The sequence below is a fragment of the Triticum urartu genome, chromosome 2, assembly GCF_003073215.2.
Source record: "Triticum urartu cultivar G1812 chromosome 2, Tu2.1, whole genome shotgun sequence".
NCBI lineage: Eukaryota > Viridiplantae > Streptophyta > Magnoliopsida > Poales > Poaceae > Triticum > Triticum urartu.
Window position 1 is genome coordinate 689,468,399 of NC_053023.1, and position 14,283 is coordinate 689,482,681.

The following is a 14,283-nucleotide window of genomic DNA, read 5'->3' on the forward strand; positions in this document are numbered from 1 at the left end:
CTAGACGCATGGCTTTGGGTGCTGGTAGCCAACGTAGGTGGCATTGGCGTTCTCGCAGTGTGACAAGGTGCCTGCCTGTCCGTTGTAGATGAGGTCGACGTTCTGCAGCACGACGCCGTGGCACGGCACGCCGCACCGGAGCAGCACGGCCACGGGCAATGTCGACGTGCCCTTGATGTTCTTGAACTTAATGTCCTCGAGGGTGACCCCGGAGACGTACCTGTGCTCGCAGTTGTAGTAAGGGCAGTACTTTTGGTCGATGATGATGGGGGTCTGCACGTCCTTCATCACCATGTTCTCGAACAGCATGCGCGCGGCGAGGCTCTTGGTAGGGGAGTTCTCCCACGTCTTGATGCGGACGCCGTTCATGGTGCCCTGGAAGGTCATGTCGGTGACGTGGATGCTAGTGACGTCGCCCTCGCCGACGTAGCGGCCGAGGCTACCAACGCTCATACCGTGGCCCGGGCCGCAGTGGACACGGGCAATGTATATATTGTGGTTCCCCTGGCCGATGGAGATACAGTCGTCGCCGGTGCCGATGCGGGAGTCGGAGATGATCACGCCGGTGTTCCGCTCGATGTGGATGCCGTCCGTGTTAGGGCTGTTCTCGGGCGCATGGATCCGGAGGTTGCTCATCCTCATGTTGTTGTTGTGCAGCAGCGCGATGTGGAAGAACTTGCTGTTCACCGAGGTGATGTCGCGCACCACCGTGTTCTGGTTGTTCAAGAACATCACACTCTGCACGCCATCCATTTAGACATTTTAATCGTCAGATCAGATGTTATTATAACTAAATAGTTGATTCTCACTAACATATTTATCTCAACATGCAACCGTGTCATCTCATCACGCCATGAAAAATGGCCCACCTCAACACGCAACATGCATGCAAAATTAAAAGTCAAATGTTTTACTTATGTTATTCTCATCAATCATACTCAATAAGTATTTTGTAATTGCATGTGTGTTTCGTTTTAGTAGTTTTCATGTTGTAACATGCATGGGTGGATAGGATACTCACGGTGGGAAGGACTTTGCAATCCTTTCGGACGGGACACTTGTTAAATGGCCAGGAGGCGGCGCCCTGGCCGTCGATGACGCCGCCGTTCTGGCCGACCACGGTGAGGTTTGTCACCCACCCGAACTCAATCCAGTCATTGCCAAAACGCTTCAGATCCGTTGCCGCCATGAGCACCCCCTGGAGCAAGAAGGTGATGGCGAGGGCCTCGCAGGGGCCGTGGAAATGCGCGGGCCCGATGTAGTAGGTCCCCGGCGGGATCACCAGCGTCACCGTGCCAGGCGTCCCGCACGCTTTCTTCCATGCCGCCACCAGCGCCTGCATGCATGCGCGCCGCCAACATGAATCGCACGCACGTATGGATATCGATCGATCGAGCACAACGTAGATCATACCATACCAACGAAGAAGGGAACAAATTAGACGATCAATCTATGGAGGAAACGAACACGCACGCACGTACCTTGGTATCGTCGTCGACCCCGTTGCCTTTAGCGCCGAAGTTCTTGGCGTCGTAGGTGGTCACGTTCTCGGCCTCGGCCGCGGACACGCAGAGAGAGAGGACGCAGAGCAGCGCGTTGACGGCGACGGCCAGCGGGCGCGGCCGCGGCTCCATGATCGACTTGGCTGGTGAGCGAGCTCGCCTCCTCACCCGCAAGGCGCGCGACCCCGGCTAGCTAGCGGAGAATGAGATCCTGTGTCGACTCGACTTGGCCAGCTACTTAGCTCCTCCTAGGTGAGCAGCACGCCGTCTGCGCAGTTTAGGGCATGCCGGCGTCGATCGGCTTGGGGCAGTTGGGCTGTGCCTGGATCACGGCGGAACTGGAGACTGGAGAGCAGCGACGTGCGGACGTGCGGATGCGTATACGAGCCCGCGGGGGGCGCGCGGGAGCGCTGGCGCGCCTCACGCGTGGCGTACGAGGGCGGACCCAGCGACTGAAATCTTCGGATCTGGTCTCTAAACATAGAATCCCTGCACACCCTATCCAATCAGCCGCCGCGTGTCTGACCTCGTGATCATACGATGGTGCATGTGCTGTTCCTGATCTGAAGAAACAATATGTTGTTTAGTACTCCCTCCGTTTCTTTTTATTTTGCAGTCAAGGTTAAACTTTAACTAACTTTTATATTAAAAATATCAACATTCATAATATGAATCAATATTAGTAGATGCATCGTGAAATAAATTATTATTTTTTGAGAGTATGCAAATTACGTATCATAGCTTTATAGAAGAAGAGAATTGTAAGTACAAGACGACTACCACTCGCTGCGAACAACCAGTGTAGCACAACTCCACACCCGGCTAGTCCAGAGGACAGCCACCCACGACAACACAACAACAACACAAAAAGAAACCCAAAAACCGAAAACCTCGCCGCGTCTCGATCTATGTCGGTCACCTCGGAAGAACAACTGCTCCCAAAAGCTTCTCTTGTCGACACACCATCCCCCCTTGATGCCTAAAGGAGGTGGCAGGAGGATGGCAGGACTCGATCCGACCCGATGAAGGCACCATCGGATTCACCAGCGACGACCGTACATAGCACCAGAGAAGAACGATGGGGGCAGCAGCGAACACCGGAGGAGTACACCATACGAACTCCATGTCTCCCGGCACGATGCTGCCAACAGAGGAACGACGCCAAAGACGCCGCCATCGTACCGATCCATCACTGAATCGAGGCTTTTGCCCGAAGACAACTGCCAACACCAAGCAAGGGAGGGAATGGCGACACACTCGATGACGCCTCCAGGGAAGGGAACGACACCCACATGTGCCATCGTCGCCGGTCCGGCCAAAACCGAACAGCATACTCATTCGTAATGGCGCACATCTCCACTCCTCCAAGGTTTCGGGCAGCACTATCCAAGATGCCTCACACCGTCGTCACCGGAGCAATCTGCCATCAAAGTCGCGCATCAATGGATCTCCCCCACCCACACTGCCGAGAGAACGCGGCCAAGACCAACAGCAACATCACGAACGAAGAGCAACCGCAAGCAGCCATGCCGTGCAAGGGCCAGATCAGCCGTGTCGCCCTTCACCCACACTAGGGGACTGCCACCAGATCCGATCTGACCCGCACCTCCGAGCACTACACCCCCGCACCAGCTCTCCCGAGGCAGCACTGAACGCACCAAGGGTCCTTCCTGGCAGGGCCTCCATGGCGCCGCCGCCCCCATGGCTGAGCACGCGCCACCACCACAAGCAGTGCTGGCGCACCACCCTCGACCACCGCCCTGCAACGCACTTCACCGGCTCCACCGCCCCGCCGCGCCGTGCTCCGGCGACCGTCACCACGAATCGCGTCGTCGGCCCACCATCATGGCTGCCCTGGGGAGGTCCCGCTCCGCGCGAAGGGGGGCCGTCGAGGGGGCTCAACCAGCACCCACCGCCTTCGTCGGTCGGGAGCGGCCACTGCCGCCGGCGCCGGTGACTGCAGCGGCCGGGGTAGTGGATCTTGTTGGAAATATGCCCTAGAGGCAATAATAAATTGATTATTATTATATTTCCTTGTTCATGATAATCGTTTATTATCCATGCTAGAATTGTATTGATAGGAAACTCAGATACATGTGTGGATACATAGACAACACCATGTCCCTAGTAAGCCTCTAGTTGACTAGCTCGTTGATCAATAGATGGTTACGGTTTCCTAACCATGGACATTGGATGTCGTTGATAACGGGATCACATCATTAGGAGAATGATGTGATGGACAAGACCCAATCCTAAGCATAGCACTAGATCGTGTAGTTCGTATGCTAAAGCTTTTCTAATGTCAAGTATCATTTCCTTAGACCATGAGATTGTGCAACTCCCGGATACCGTAGGAGTGCTTTGGGTGTGCCAAACGTCACAACGTAACTGGGTGACTATAAAGGTGCACTACGGGTATCTCTGAAAGTGTCTGTTGGGTTGGCACGAATCGAGACTGGGATTTGTCACTCCGTGTGACGGAGAGGTATCTCTGGGCCCACTCGGTAGGACATCATCATAATGTGCACAATGTGATCAAGGAGTTGATCACGGGATGATGTGTTACAAAATGAGTAAAGAGACTTGCCGGTAACGAGATTGAACAAGGTATCGAGATACCGACGATCGAATCTCGGGCAAGTATCGTACCGCTAGACAAAGGGAATTGTATACGGGATTGATCGAATCCTCGACATCGTGGTTCATTCGATGAGATCATCGTGGAACATGTGGGAACCAACATGGGTATCCAGATCCCGCTGTTGGTTATTGACCGGAGAACGTCTCGGTCATGTCTGCATGCTTCCCGAACCCGTAGGGTCTACACACTTAAGGTTCAGTGACGCTAGGGTTATAGAGATATTAGTATGCAGTAACCCGAATGTTGTTCGGAGTCCCGGATGAGATCCCGGACGTCACGAGGAGTTCCGGAATGGTCCGGAGGTAAAGAATTATATATAGGAAGTGCTATTTCGGCCATCGGGACAAGTTTTGGGGTCATCGGTATTGTACCGGGACCACCGGAAGGGTCCCGGGGGGTCCACCGGGTGGGGCCACATGGGCTGTAGGGGTGTGCGCCTTGGCCTATATGGGCCAAGGGCACCAGCCCCAAGAGGCCCATGCGCCAAGGGATAAGGAAAGGAAGAGTCCTAAAGGGGGAAGGCACCTCCTAGGTTCCTTGGGGGGGGAGGGTCCTCCCTAGCCGCACCCTTCCTTGGAGGAAGGGCCAAGGCTGCGCCCCCCCCCCCCCCTCTCCCTTGGCCCTATATATAGTGGGGGGAAGAGAGGGCAGCCACACATAAGCCCTGGCGCCTCCCTCTCCCTCCCGTGACACATCTCCCTCCTCCCGCAGCGCTTGGCGAAGCCCTGTTGGAATCCCGCTACTTCCACCACCACGCCGTCGTGCTGCTGGATCTCCATCAACCTCTCCTTTCCCCTTGCTGGATCAAGAAGGAGGAGACGTCGCTGCTCCGTATGTGTGTTGAACGCGGAGGTGCCGTCCGTTCGGCGCTAGGATCATCGGTGATTTGGATCACGACGAGTACGACTCCATCAACCCCGTTCTCTTGAACGCTTCCGCGCGCGATCTACAAGGGTATGTAGATCCACTCCTCCCTCGTTGCTACATGACTCCATAGATAGATCTTGGTGACACGTAGGAAAATTTTGAATTATTGCTACGTTCCCCAACAGATCTAAGGGGGAGGGTTGGACCTAGGGTTTGGGGGGCCTCTGGAGCCGCACGCGCGTGCGACCCAGGAGGCGAGTTGTGATAAGGCCGTGGAATAAATTTTCATGTTACATGGTCTTACTATTGTAGATGTTGATGTTTTTTTATATAAATTTGGTCAAACAATGCATAGTTTGACTTCAAACAAATCTTATATACTCCCTCCGTCTGAAAATACTTGTCATCAAAATGGATAAAAGGGGATATATCGAGAACTAAAATACATCTAAATACATTCCCTTTTATTCATCTTGATGACAAGTATTTCCGGACGGAGAAAGTACAAAGTAACAAGAAAGGGAGGGAGTAATTGTTCAGGGTACTGCAATTGTTGTTTGGTTCTTTCGATCTGTGCAGCTCGAGGCCTACACTTATGCTTTGTTGGTTGCCTTTAGGACTGCTGCACTTGTGCTAGTACCAAGAAGCGATGACACCAAGTTACAAGAACTGGTTTTGCTAGGTTTCTCTACTTTATCACCATTTGCACCTATTGCAGACATATGTTTGATAGATGTATCAATATCTTGTGAAGTTGCAATAATTGTACATGTGCTTCTAGTTGGTACATATATTGTTGTTGCAGTTGTTATTTATTTCACGGCTGCAATGTAGTTTACTGACATCGGAACTTGTATTTTGTAAAACAGGGGTATATATACTTGCTATTTTGTTGTGTCAAGGAAGTGGTACGTAGTTATGAGAAGGAGCGAATATAAAACATTATGCATCTTCACAGTCTCACTTCACCTCTTCTCTTCTCTTCTCTACCACAACTATGTTTGATATCAAAGTATTATATAAACCAAAGTATCAAAAACTACAGTAATTTTGCCTATAGGTGTGAGATACCATAGTTTTATCAAAATAGAGTATTTTGCAGTATTCACAATACATAGAACCTGTTTGGCTGTTGCCGCATAACGCTGTAAATTTTGTTGTTTAGCCGTTGTGTTTAAGCACTCAGCAGCTCTGTTTTTTAAAAAAAGGTTTGGGGTTCTTTTTTATATGCAGAGAAAAAACTGCAGTTTGCCCAATACTATAATATTAAAAGCATAGTTGTTAGGGGCAACCAAACAGCTCATTGTAAATAAAACTGTGATAATCTCAAAAACTGTAGTATCCTCAAAATACTTAGAAAATACTTTGCTATCAAACAGGGCCTATACTTCACTCTCTCAATGAAAAACATTGCTACTCCATTCTCTGCAGAGGACATGGAACAACTGTCGGATGAATTGGCAACGTTTCGATTGATTTAATCCATAAGTAAATCATGGTGGTAGCAAAAAAACAGTAATAGCTAGGTAATTTCCCTGTGCGCTGTGGCAAGAATTTAGAGATAAATTTCAGATAAATTATGTATGAGAAAATGATTTAAATCAAAAGCTAGTTTTTTTTAATGCAGAAATATTTCATCCTTGCACTGTGTGAGAAACTGTGAACAAAGAGTGCATACTTGCATTGATAGAAATAATATATAATTACGTGGATGATTGAACTGATGAGATTCACATTGATTCTAGACCTATTTATACCAAGGGATAGTTGGTACATCTTTGTGAGATGAAATCCAACCGCAAGTTGCAGTTGCTCCTAGGTCGTGAGACAAAATGGCAATTGTTATTATTAGCAGTTGCTAATCTGTGAGAGTAGTCCTGACTGCTAGGAGCAGCTGTTGATGTGTGAAGACAAAGCTATAGCCGCTGATTGCAGTTATCCTTGGTAATGTGGTTGGCTAGTTAGCACGGCAGTCAGGGCAGACCAAAAAATCTGCGCGAGTGGACACTTCAGTCTCCACAGGCGAACGCCAGTCGGGTGTGGGAGGTGCCACTTTCAGAGCCAACGAGGCCTGCCCCTTCTTGGGAGAAGAACGACGCATATGTACGCTTTCCAAAGGCAAAGATAGGTTCCTTGGCTACAGCATTTTGCGTCTTTTCACACTCCAAAACGTGTACTAACTCCAAATCATTCAAAAAAGAAGAAACGAATCAGGAACACCGAGTCAGAGCAGCATATATAGGGAGAAGGGAGGTAGCTACAGTAAAAAGCGTAAAAACATTGATCCCTGGACTGGACGTGAACTTTGTCTGAACATTGCTGCATGTTTATGTCTATATTACATCATGCCGGATCTCCCCGCAGCCTACCAAATGCAACCATATCCCCAGAGCTACGGCAAGATACAGAAGCAGCACGGCCCACAAAGGCCGACCTGATTGATCTATTATCGGTTCTTTACTAGTACATCAATTACAACTTACAAGTGACCCTAAGACAACAACAAGAAAAAAATGAAGCTGCGAAGTAATTTCCGAGATTATTTCTTCTAGGCTTTGCACCGGTTTCGCCTCGTGTTTCTGGCGCTTCTAGATCTTCTGCTTGAGCACTTGGCGGAGCTGCACCTTCTGGCTCACCATCCGCGCCTCCATGAGCTTCTCCTTCAGGCTGTGCTTCTGGGACGCCCGCGGGTACTCCATGCAGCCCCTGAAGCCGCGGTTGAATTGGATGTTCATCGAGTCCGGCGAGCTCCACTGCCCCACGCTCGGCGAGCTGAGGCCGATATCCTGAACGCCGCTCTCGATGGTGGAATTGGTCCCGACCGACAGCCGCACATTCGATGATCTGCCGTTCAGTGCCTCCGTGGCATCCTTCTTGGAGACGTCGCTGTTCTTTGGGCGAGATGACTTCCAGAGCTTTGATATGGCTGATTCTTTCTTCTTGGGCTGAGTCATGGTCGTCAGGTATGCGTCCGCCAGATCATCCTTCAGCTTCTCGATCTCCCCGTACTCGAAATCGTTTCTGCTCGTCCAGGAGATGCTCCCGTCGAAGATCTTGTTGATCGACGACTGGCTTCCGTCGGGTGAACCACTTGAACCCTGCATCTCTTCATGGCTTATTGTCTCCCAGCTGCTGGCATCTCCAGCTTCGCTCTCATTGTGAGGGTTCTTATTCGAGTACGCCGCCTTGGCTGGCTTCTCCAGGAATATATCTGTCATTGGGCTGGCCTCCTGGATCTCTGATTCACATACAGTGGAGCTGTTCTTGTAGCACTGCTCGATCTCCTTAATAACAGGCTCTTCACTTGGACGCAGCTCTTCAAAAATTGAAAATATGTCTTCTGACTCTGCTGGCGGCTCATACCTGAATTCAACATCCTGTGCTCTGACTGACCTGATCGCATGTATAATGTTCTCCGCTTGTTCCACTACCGTGATGTCTCCCCTAGCAGAACTGCATCCAGCAACAAAGGCCTCAACATCCTGCTGCAGTCTGCTCAATTCTGTGTATTTGGCATCCAAAGTGAGTTTTGCATCAACAAGCTTCATCTGCACCCGTTCTTCGCGCCACACCTCAGCCATCTGCAGCATCTTCCGCTCCTCATCCACCTCCTCTCGCAGCTTCTGGATGTCATGTTTCAAGGCCTCGATCTCGGCTTTGTCTTCCTCCACCTCCCTTGCTAGCTCGTTGCACACCTCCTCGGTGAGCTCCCGAGTCTTCCTCTCCTCATCATACTCTTGCACCAGCTGGTTTGCTGACATCTTGGTCTCCTTCAGCTCATTGACGAGCTTCATGTTAATCAGCTCCAGCCGCCTCCTGTTTTTCTTCTCATGATCAAGGTTTGCCTTCATATCTTCAAGAACAGCACGCATCTTCTCATGCTCTCTACTGCGCCAAGCTGCTTTCTCCTCGGCAAGCTTCTTGAACAAGTGGTCAAGTTTCTTCTTAGTTGACCGGCGCTCGCTTTCCAGCTCACCCACTCGATCACGTGCTTGCCGGAGCTCCAACTGGAGGTTAGCAACATAGGATGCATCTTGCTGCTCATCCAGAAGATTTAGTTGGCTGGCTATCAGATAGGCATCATGCGATTCCATTCCTTTCATGTTCTCAGGCTCCCATTTTGTTGCTTTCTCCATGGCGGTAACAGGTATCATAGGTGAAGAACCATGAAACTGTACCTGCAGAATTAAATCCATCAGATCTTCCAAATAATTTTACATACCGGTACATGCAAAATAGTCGAGATTATAATTAACTTCTGAATCACCTTGTGAAGCTCTTCGCTCTTTCGCTCCAAAACAGAAATCGGGCTTGAAATCTCATTCTTAAGACTCTGGTGATGACCCAACGTATCTTGTTTAAGAAGCTGGACTTGTAGATGCCTCGGGATATGCTGACATATAGCAAATACAGCAATTATAAGTCATGAGGAGAAGAAAATTCATCAGTTTGTACACTAAAACTATTGCTACATGTGCATTCCCTGTTCCATCATTAAGCAAATCAGAAAAGTCTCCCCAAGCCCCAATCCACCCAAGAACGAGGATGATCTGCATGCATTCAAGTTACTGTTTCTCACAGTGTGGCTATTTGAAAGGGACACAAAAGGCTCCCATCATCCATGTACAACCAAAAAGGCGAACTGCTCGAGGGACATGATCAAAGACATAGAGAATCTGAAGGGGGCCAAACTATCATCACATGCAGATGCAGACCCCTCTCAAATGAGAGCATGCACAGTGAATCTAAATTCCAACCTACCCGGCTACATATACAGTGTCACGAATATTCATCTCATTTATTAACCTAAGATCCAGTCACCTCAAAAATATCTGATGGGGCAAGAATAGTCTCCTCCAATGAGACGAGACAGGCAGCTATTGGCTTGCCCCGGGACAACATAGCTGAACCCAGGATGCACATGTTTGTTGCCGCACGGCACACGAGTTCAGTCCAATCATTCCGGCTAATGGGGTGCCTATACTGCCTAAACAAACAAGATTTGGACCGCAGCTATCCAATTACACCCACCAACCCATCTGCAAGATCCAAATTCCGATCCGAGCTCTTCCCACAACCCATTCCGCGAAAGGGAAATAAATGGCCGTTCACCGGCAAAGTGGCAAACACATACGGACGATGCATTTGTGGCTGCACGGGCATGGGAAGGATCCTATGTATGCCTGGGCCCCAATCTGGGATCACATGACGAGATCCGAGCGCAGGAAAAATGCAAGTGCCTTTTGGACGAGTAAATTTATGGGACAGCGATCACGGCCGTCTCCTTCCCGTGGCTGCACAGCACGGCTGCCTCCATTAAATGGAGGTGTGCTTCAGCCCGACGCATCTTTAGTTAAGACGGCCACTAGTAAATGCGTCGACGCTACAACGGGTAGCAGTGCTGCCGCCGATACTACATCGGTAAGAAAATGGGAAATGGATTCGTAGATTTGACCCGTCAAGGCAAAATATGCAGCTAAAAATAGAGGAACAAAAATGTGCATAGTTCAGAAGAGAAATCGCACAGAGAATGCCCAAAATAAGTACTAAATACTAGATGAACAAAAATGTACACGGTTGAGTGGAGAAATCGCACAGAGAATGCCCTACGTATGAACAATGACCTACGTATGAACAAATTTGCAGGAGATCTCTGGCCTAGAGCTACGAATGAACAATGACCTACGAGATTTACTAGCAGACATTAGGCAAACATGAGTTTCGCTTGGTTTAAGCTAGCTAAAACACATCAAATCAGAACAAAATCTAAGAAACTGCGCAGGCCTTTTTAGTTCTGGATTTGACTAAGGCGGATTCACTGAACACGCAGCGGTTAGCTACTAATAAAGTAGTGCGGGAAACAGATGGTGGGCAAGCAAAGCAGCTCGACAAATCACACGAAGCACGAGCCTCCAATGAATGCGCGCATCACCGCCTACCTACTAACAGGAAACGAAACGAAAACGAAAACGAAAAACCAGCCGCGCGCGCGCGCACCTCGAGCCCGACGTGGACCCTGCCCTCCGCGCCGCCGCCGTGGCCGCCGACGACCGCCTCCGGGGGCCGCAGCCGCCACACCCCGGCCGCGAGCCGCCTCACCGACACATCCCGCGCCTTCTCCCGCGGGCCGGGGCCGGGTCCAGGCCCGGCCCCCGCAGCCGCCGCCTTCTCGCCGCGCCTCTCGGGCGCCCCATTGGCGACCCCCGCGTCCCACCGGAGCAGCGGCGTGGCGGGCCCGCTCCGCCGCCCGCCGCCCGACCCCGGGGCCCTGAGCGGGCGCCGGCGCAGGCGCCGCGGCGTCCGCAGCGACGGCGCCGTCGGTGCGGCCGGGGGCGCGGCGGCGGCGCGGTTCCTGGAGCTCATCTGCGGGGAGGGCTTGGCGCGCGGAGCTCCCGCGACATCGGAGAGTGAGAGAGAGAGCGAGCGAGATGGAAGCGCGGCGGCGTGCGTGGGTCAGGTCAGAGAGACGTTGGGCTGGGTTGGGGTGACAAATTGGGTCTGGGAGTGGGGAGGAGGCGTTGGGAAAAGGGGGAGGTGGGGGGGAGTAAACTAGGCAGGATTCGGCAATGGCGTGGTGTTTGGGTCTGGGGGAGCGTGGCCGCGTGGGGTGCGGGTTGGGGAAGGACGGATCTGGGCCTGGCCGCGCGGGGTGGATTCCTCGGCTCGGCTGCGTGCGCGGGCCGGGCTTGGTTGTCTGATGTGGGCGTTTTCGACTGTTTTGACGATGCCTCAGCTCGTGAGCCGTGACTCGCGCAGTGTGCCGCAGTGTGTGGGTACTGCACGTCTGCACGAAGATCGCCGGGATAGGCTTGTCATCTGAAGGGGCCCCGGCCAGTTGCGCCGTGGGGATGTGCGAAGGAGGCTTTTCCCACCGCTGGTCCGATGATCTGATCTACTCAGCTGTTCGTACATGGTACATTGCCCGTTTTATGTGCGTGTAAATGCTAGCACAGTATGTGGTACGGTGAAAATAGTGCGAGTACTCAGAGAATTGAATGAACAAAAGCGTGAGTGCAAGCGTCATTGTTTCTACGATGAACACAAACGTCGTTGTCTCCACAAAAGCTACATGTCAATCGCGTTTTGAACTTTAGGTCGGTCGATTTCGCTAGAAGGCGAAAACTGCTGAAGGGGAGGAAGATGCTCGCCGGAGGAGATAAAAAAGTTGGCCGGAAAAAAATTGGTCATCGCCCGGGGCTAGAGGTATGGCCGGGGCGGCGGCAAAACCAGCGATGAGGGACGGTTCAGGGGAGGACGTTGCGGCGAGGCTGTCGCGGGGGGCCTGGTCGGTGGTACGCAAGGTGGTCAGAGGAGCAAGATGAGCCGAAGGTTAAAGAAGACGATCTCGCTGTTGATTTAGCATTTGACGGTTCAAAATAATCGACCCACCCAAAACCAGTTTTTGGTCGATTGACTCTGGCCACGCCCCATTGTCTCAGCCAAGAGACCATCAAAAGGCGTCCCACACCAGATGTCCATAGGATTAGCATCTATGAAGCCGGACGCATCATGATCAGATCGCGGTGAACCGACCCGCCGCTCCACGTGGCTCCAAAACGGAGGGCAGCAACGGAACAGCCGCCATGTCGTCGGGCCCGTCCACACACTGCCAATCCAGTCACCCTCCAGATCCAAGCGAGCGGCGCACCCACCACGTCGTCTCCAGCAGCAGCAGCTCGCGTAACGTGGCCGCCGCGCGCACGTGCGGCCCCGCGGGAGAGAGAGGGGGAAGGCATCCGAGGCGCGGAGCACGAGGCAAGGCGACGCAGCCGCGCCACGCCGGACGCCGGGGGCCGGGACCCGCCTGCCAGCGACGGCGCGCAGCCCCACGGGGGGAGCGCAGAAGACGACGCCGTACGTGGCCCGTGCGCCTCTGTCGCTCTCCCCGTCTGGGCGCTGTAACTTTGGCAGCGGCAGGCACCGAGCGCTGTGATTGTCTGCCAGTGGAGGGGAACAGCGTAGGTTTTGAAATTTAAACCGGTGAAAATCAGGCGGGACAAACGCAGCGACGCCACAGTGATCGGTGGTCTGCGCCCGTCGTCTAAGCCACACAGCCACTGGCACGCATACGCATATTTTTCTTCTTCCGATGGCATCGTTCACGGTGTGGCAGGAAGGGGACAGCTGGCTGTAAACAATGTCGAGCCCGGAGATAACGACCCGAGAGAATACGATGTAGAGTAGTACGTGGTTTGGTCAGGGGACAGCCCAAGGGAATACGATGCAGCAGCACGTACGCTACGGATACGCAGCCGAAGGGAATACGATGTGGGTTGGTTGACGTGTAGGCGATAGGGAGGAGGTAAGGTCGCCGTCGACCGTAATTTAATTACTGTGGATAATCTCGCTCGCGCCCTCTGCATGTGCGTTGTCGATGGTTTCGGTCGACGTCGCATCATTGGTGTTCGGTCGGCGTCTGCTGGTTCCGTAATCATAGGCGTAGTTGTAGATCTGGGTCAAGCCTCAGGCGGCCGTCGTCCATGCATGCTTATCTGACTGACCGGCCGAGAGCCGATCGACGTGCAGGAGCTGTTGGACCATTTCGTCAGAAGCATGGTGGTTAGATCGGCCGTGAAATGGTGCGTGGTGTGGTGGTTGAGCGCCTGAGCTGGTCGACGGAGCAGCGCCCAGTGTATGTACTGTGTCCGTACTCTGTAGAGGAGCGGCCTTCTTGGGTTCTCGTAGCACGGCTGCAGTAATAACTGCACTTGTGCGCGTTCTCAATTAGAGTAGCATCCTCCAACTGTATGCGGGGCACGCCGTTTGCCGTGGGAGTGATGAGGCCGTCGTCACGATCCGTCTATCTATTCCTCATGTATCCACTGGAGGGGGGAACCGGGGGAACCACAGCTAGTGGAACAATCCGTTCTGTTCGAGTCGCGGCGGAGGAAGGGGATCGTCTTACGTTTTTTTTTTTTAGGATCGGGATCGTCTTACGTTTTTTTTTCTGGGCCTCGCCTTCTCCTTGGGCTTGGGCCTCTTTCTGGGCCTGCCAGGTTGCACCGAACAAATGCGGCGAGCCCTTTGGGTGGTTTTTTGCCTGGAGCGCGTCAGGTGGTGCATCCGCCATTTCTCAAAAAAGAAAAAAAGGTGGTGCATCCGCCACCGTCGCTTGTGGCGTGCTGTGTGCTTCCTTTGCATTTTTACTTAAATTTTAATTTGTTAATCCCCTTTCGAGTTTTAGATGTTCTTTTCTCAGTCTTTTTTGGTCTTTACCACATTTTCCCTAGGTTTTAAAGAAAAAACATTTTTTCTTGTGAAGCAGTACTTTTT

At 52.2% G+C, this 14,283-nt stretch overlaps 2 protein-coding genes across 2 annotated transcripts; both read right to left on the reverse strand.

The window, feature by feature from the left end:
• Nucleotides 1-1,634, reverse strand: LOC125534122 (exopolygalacturonase-like). Its single transcript, XM_048697419.1, has 3 exons — nt 1,482-1,634; nt 1,022-1,198; nt 1-738 (listed from the first exon to the last, which is right to left on the reverse strand). The coding sequence occupies exons 1-3, from the start codon at nt 1,632-1,634 to the stop codon at nt 1-3; spliced, it is 1,068 nt and encodes a 355-aa protein (XP_048553376.1).
• A 5,669-nt stretch (nt 1,635-7,303) lies between these two features.
• On the reverse strand, nt 7,304-11,545 carry LOC125539770 (myosin-3-like). The gene is made up of 3 exons (XM_048703283.1): nt 11,008-11,545; nt 9,278-9,403; nt 7,304-9,188 (listed from the first exon to the last, which is right to left on the reverse strand). The coding sequence occupies exons 1-3, from the start codon at nt 11,371-11,373 to the stop codon at nt 7,599-7,601; spliced, it is 2,082 nt and encodes a 693-aa protein (XP_048559240.1). The 5' UTR covers nt 11,374-11,545; the 3' UTR covers nt 7,304-7,598.
• Nucleotides 11,546-14,283: the final 2,738 nt, after the last annotated feature.

What these genes read in the sequence shown, in the direction of transcription:
- LOC125539770 (XM_048703283.1), bottom strand. Translation starts at nt 11,373, where the DNA reads ATGAGCTCCAGGAACCGCGCCGCCGCCGCGCCCCCGGCCGCACCGACG. An exon ending in GGGTCCACGTCGGGCTCGAG is followed by an intron (nt 9,404 to 11,007) that starts GTGCGCGCGCGC and finishes GCTATATGTCAG; the next exon opens with CATATCCCGAGGCATCTACA. An exon ending in AGAGCGAAGAGCTTCACAAG is followed by an intron (nt 9,189 to 9,277) that starts GTGATTCAGAAG and finishes TTAATTCTGCAG; the next exon opens with GTACAGTTTCATGGTTCTTC.
- LOC125534122 (XM_048697419.1), bottom strand. Translation starts at nt 1,634, where the DNA reads ATGGAGCCGCGGCCGCGCCCGCTGGCCGTCGCCGTCAACGCGCTGCTC. An exon ending in GGGTCGACGACGATACCAAG is followed by an intron (nt 1,199 to 1,481) that starts GTACGTGCGTGC and finishes TTCTTGCTCCAG; the next exon opens with GGGGTGCTCATGGCGGCAAC. An exon ending in ATTGCAAAGTCCTTCCCACC is followed by an intron (nt 739 to 1,021) that starts GTGAGTATCCTA and finishes GATGGCGTGCAG; the next exon opens with AGTGTGATGTTCTTGAACAA.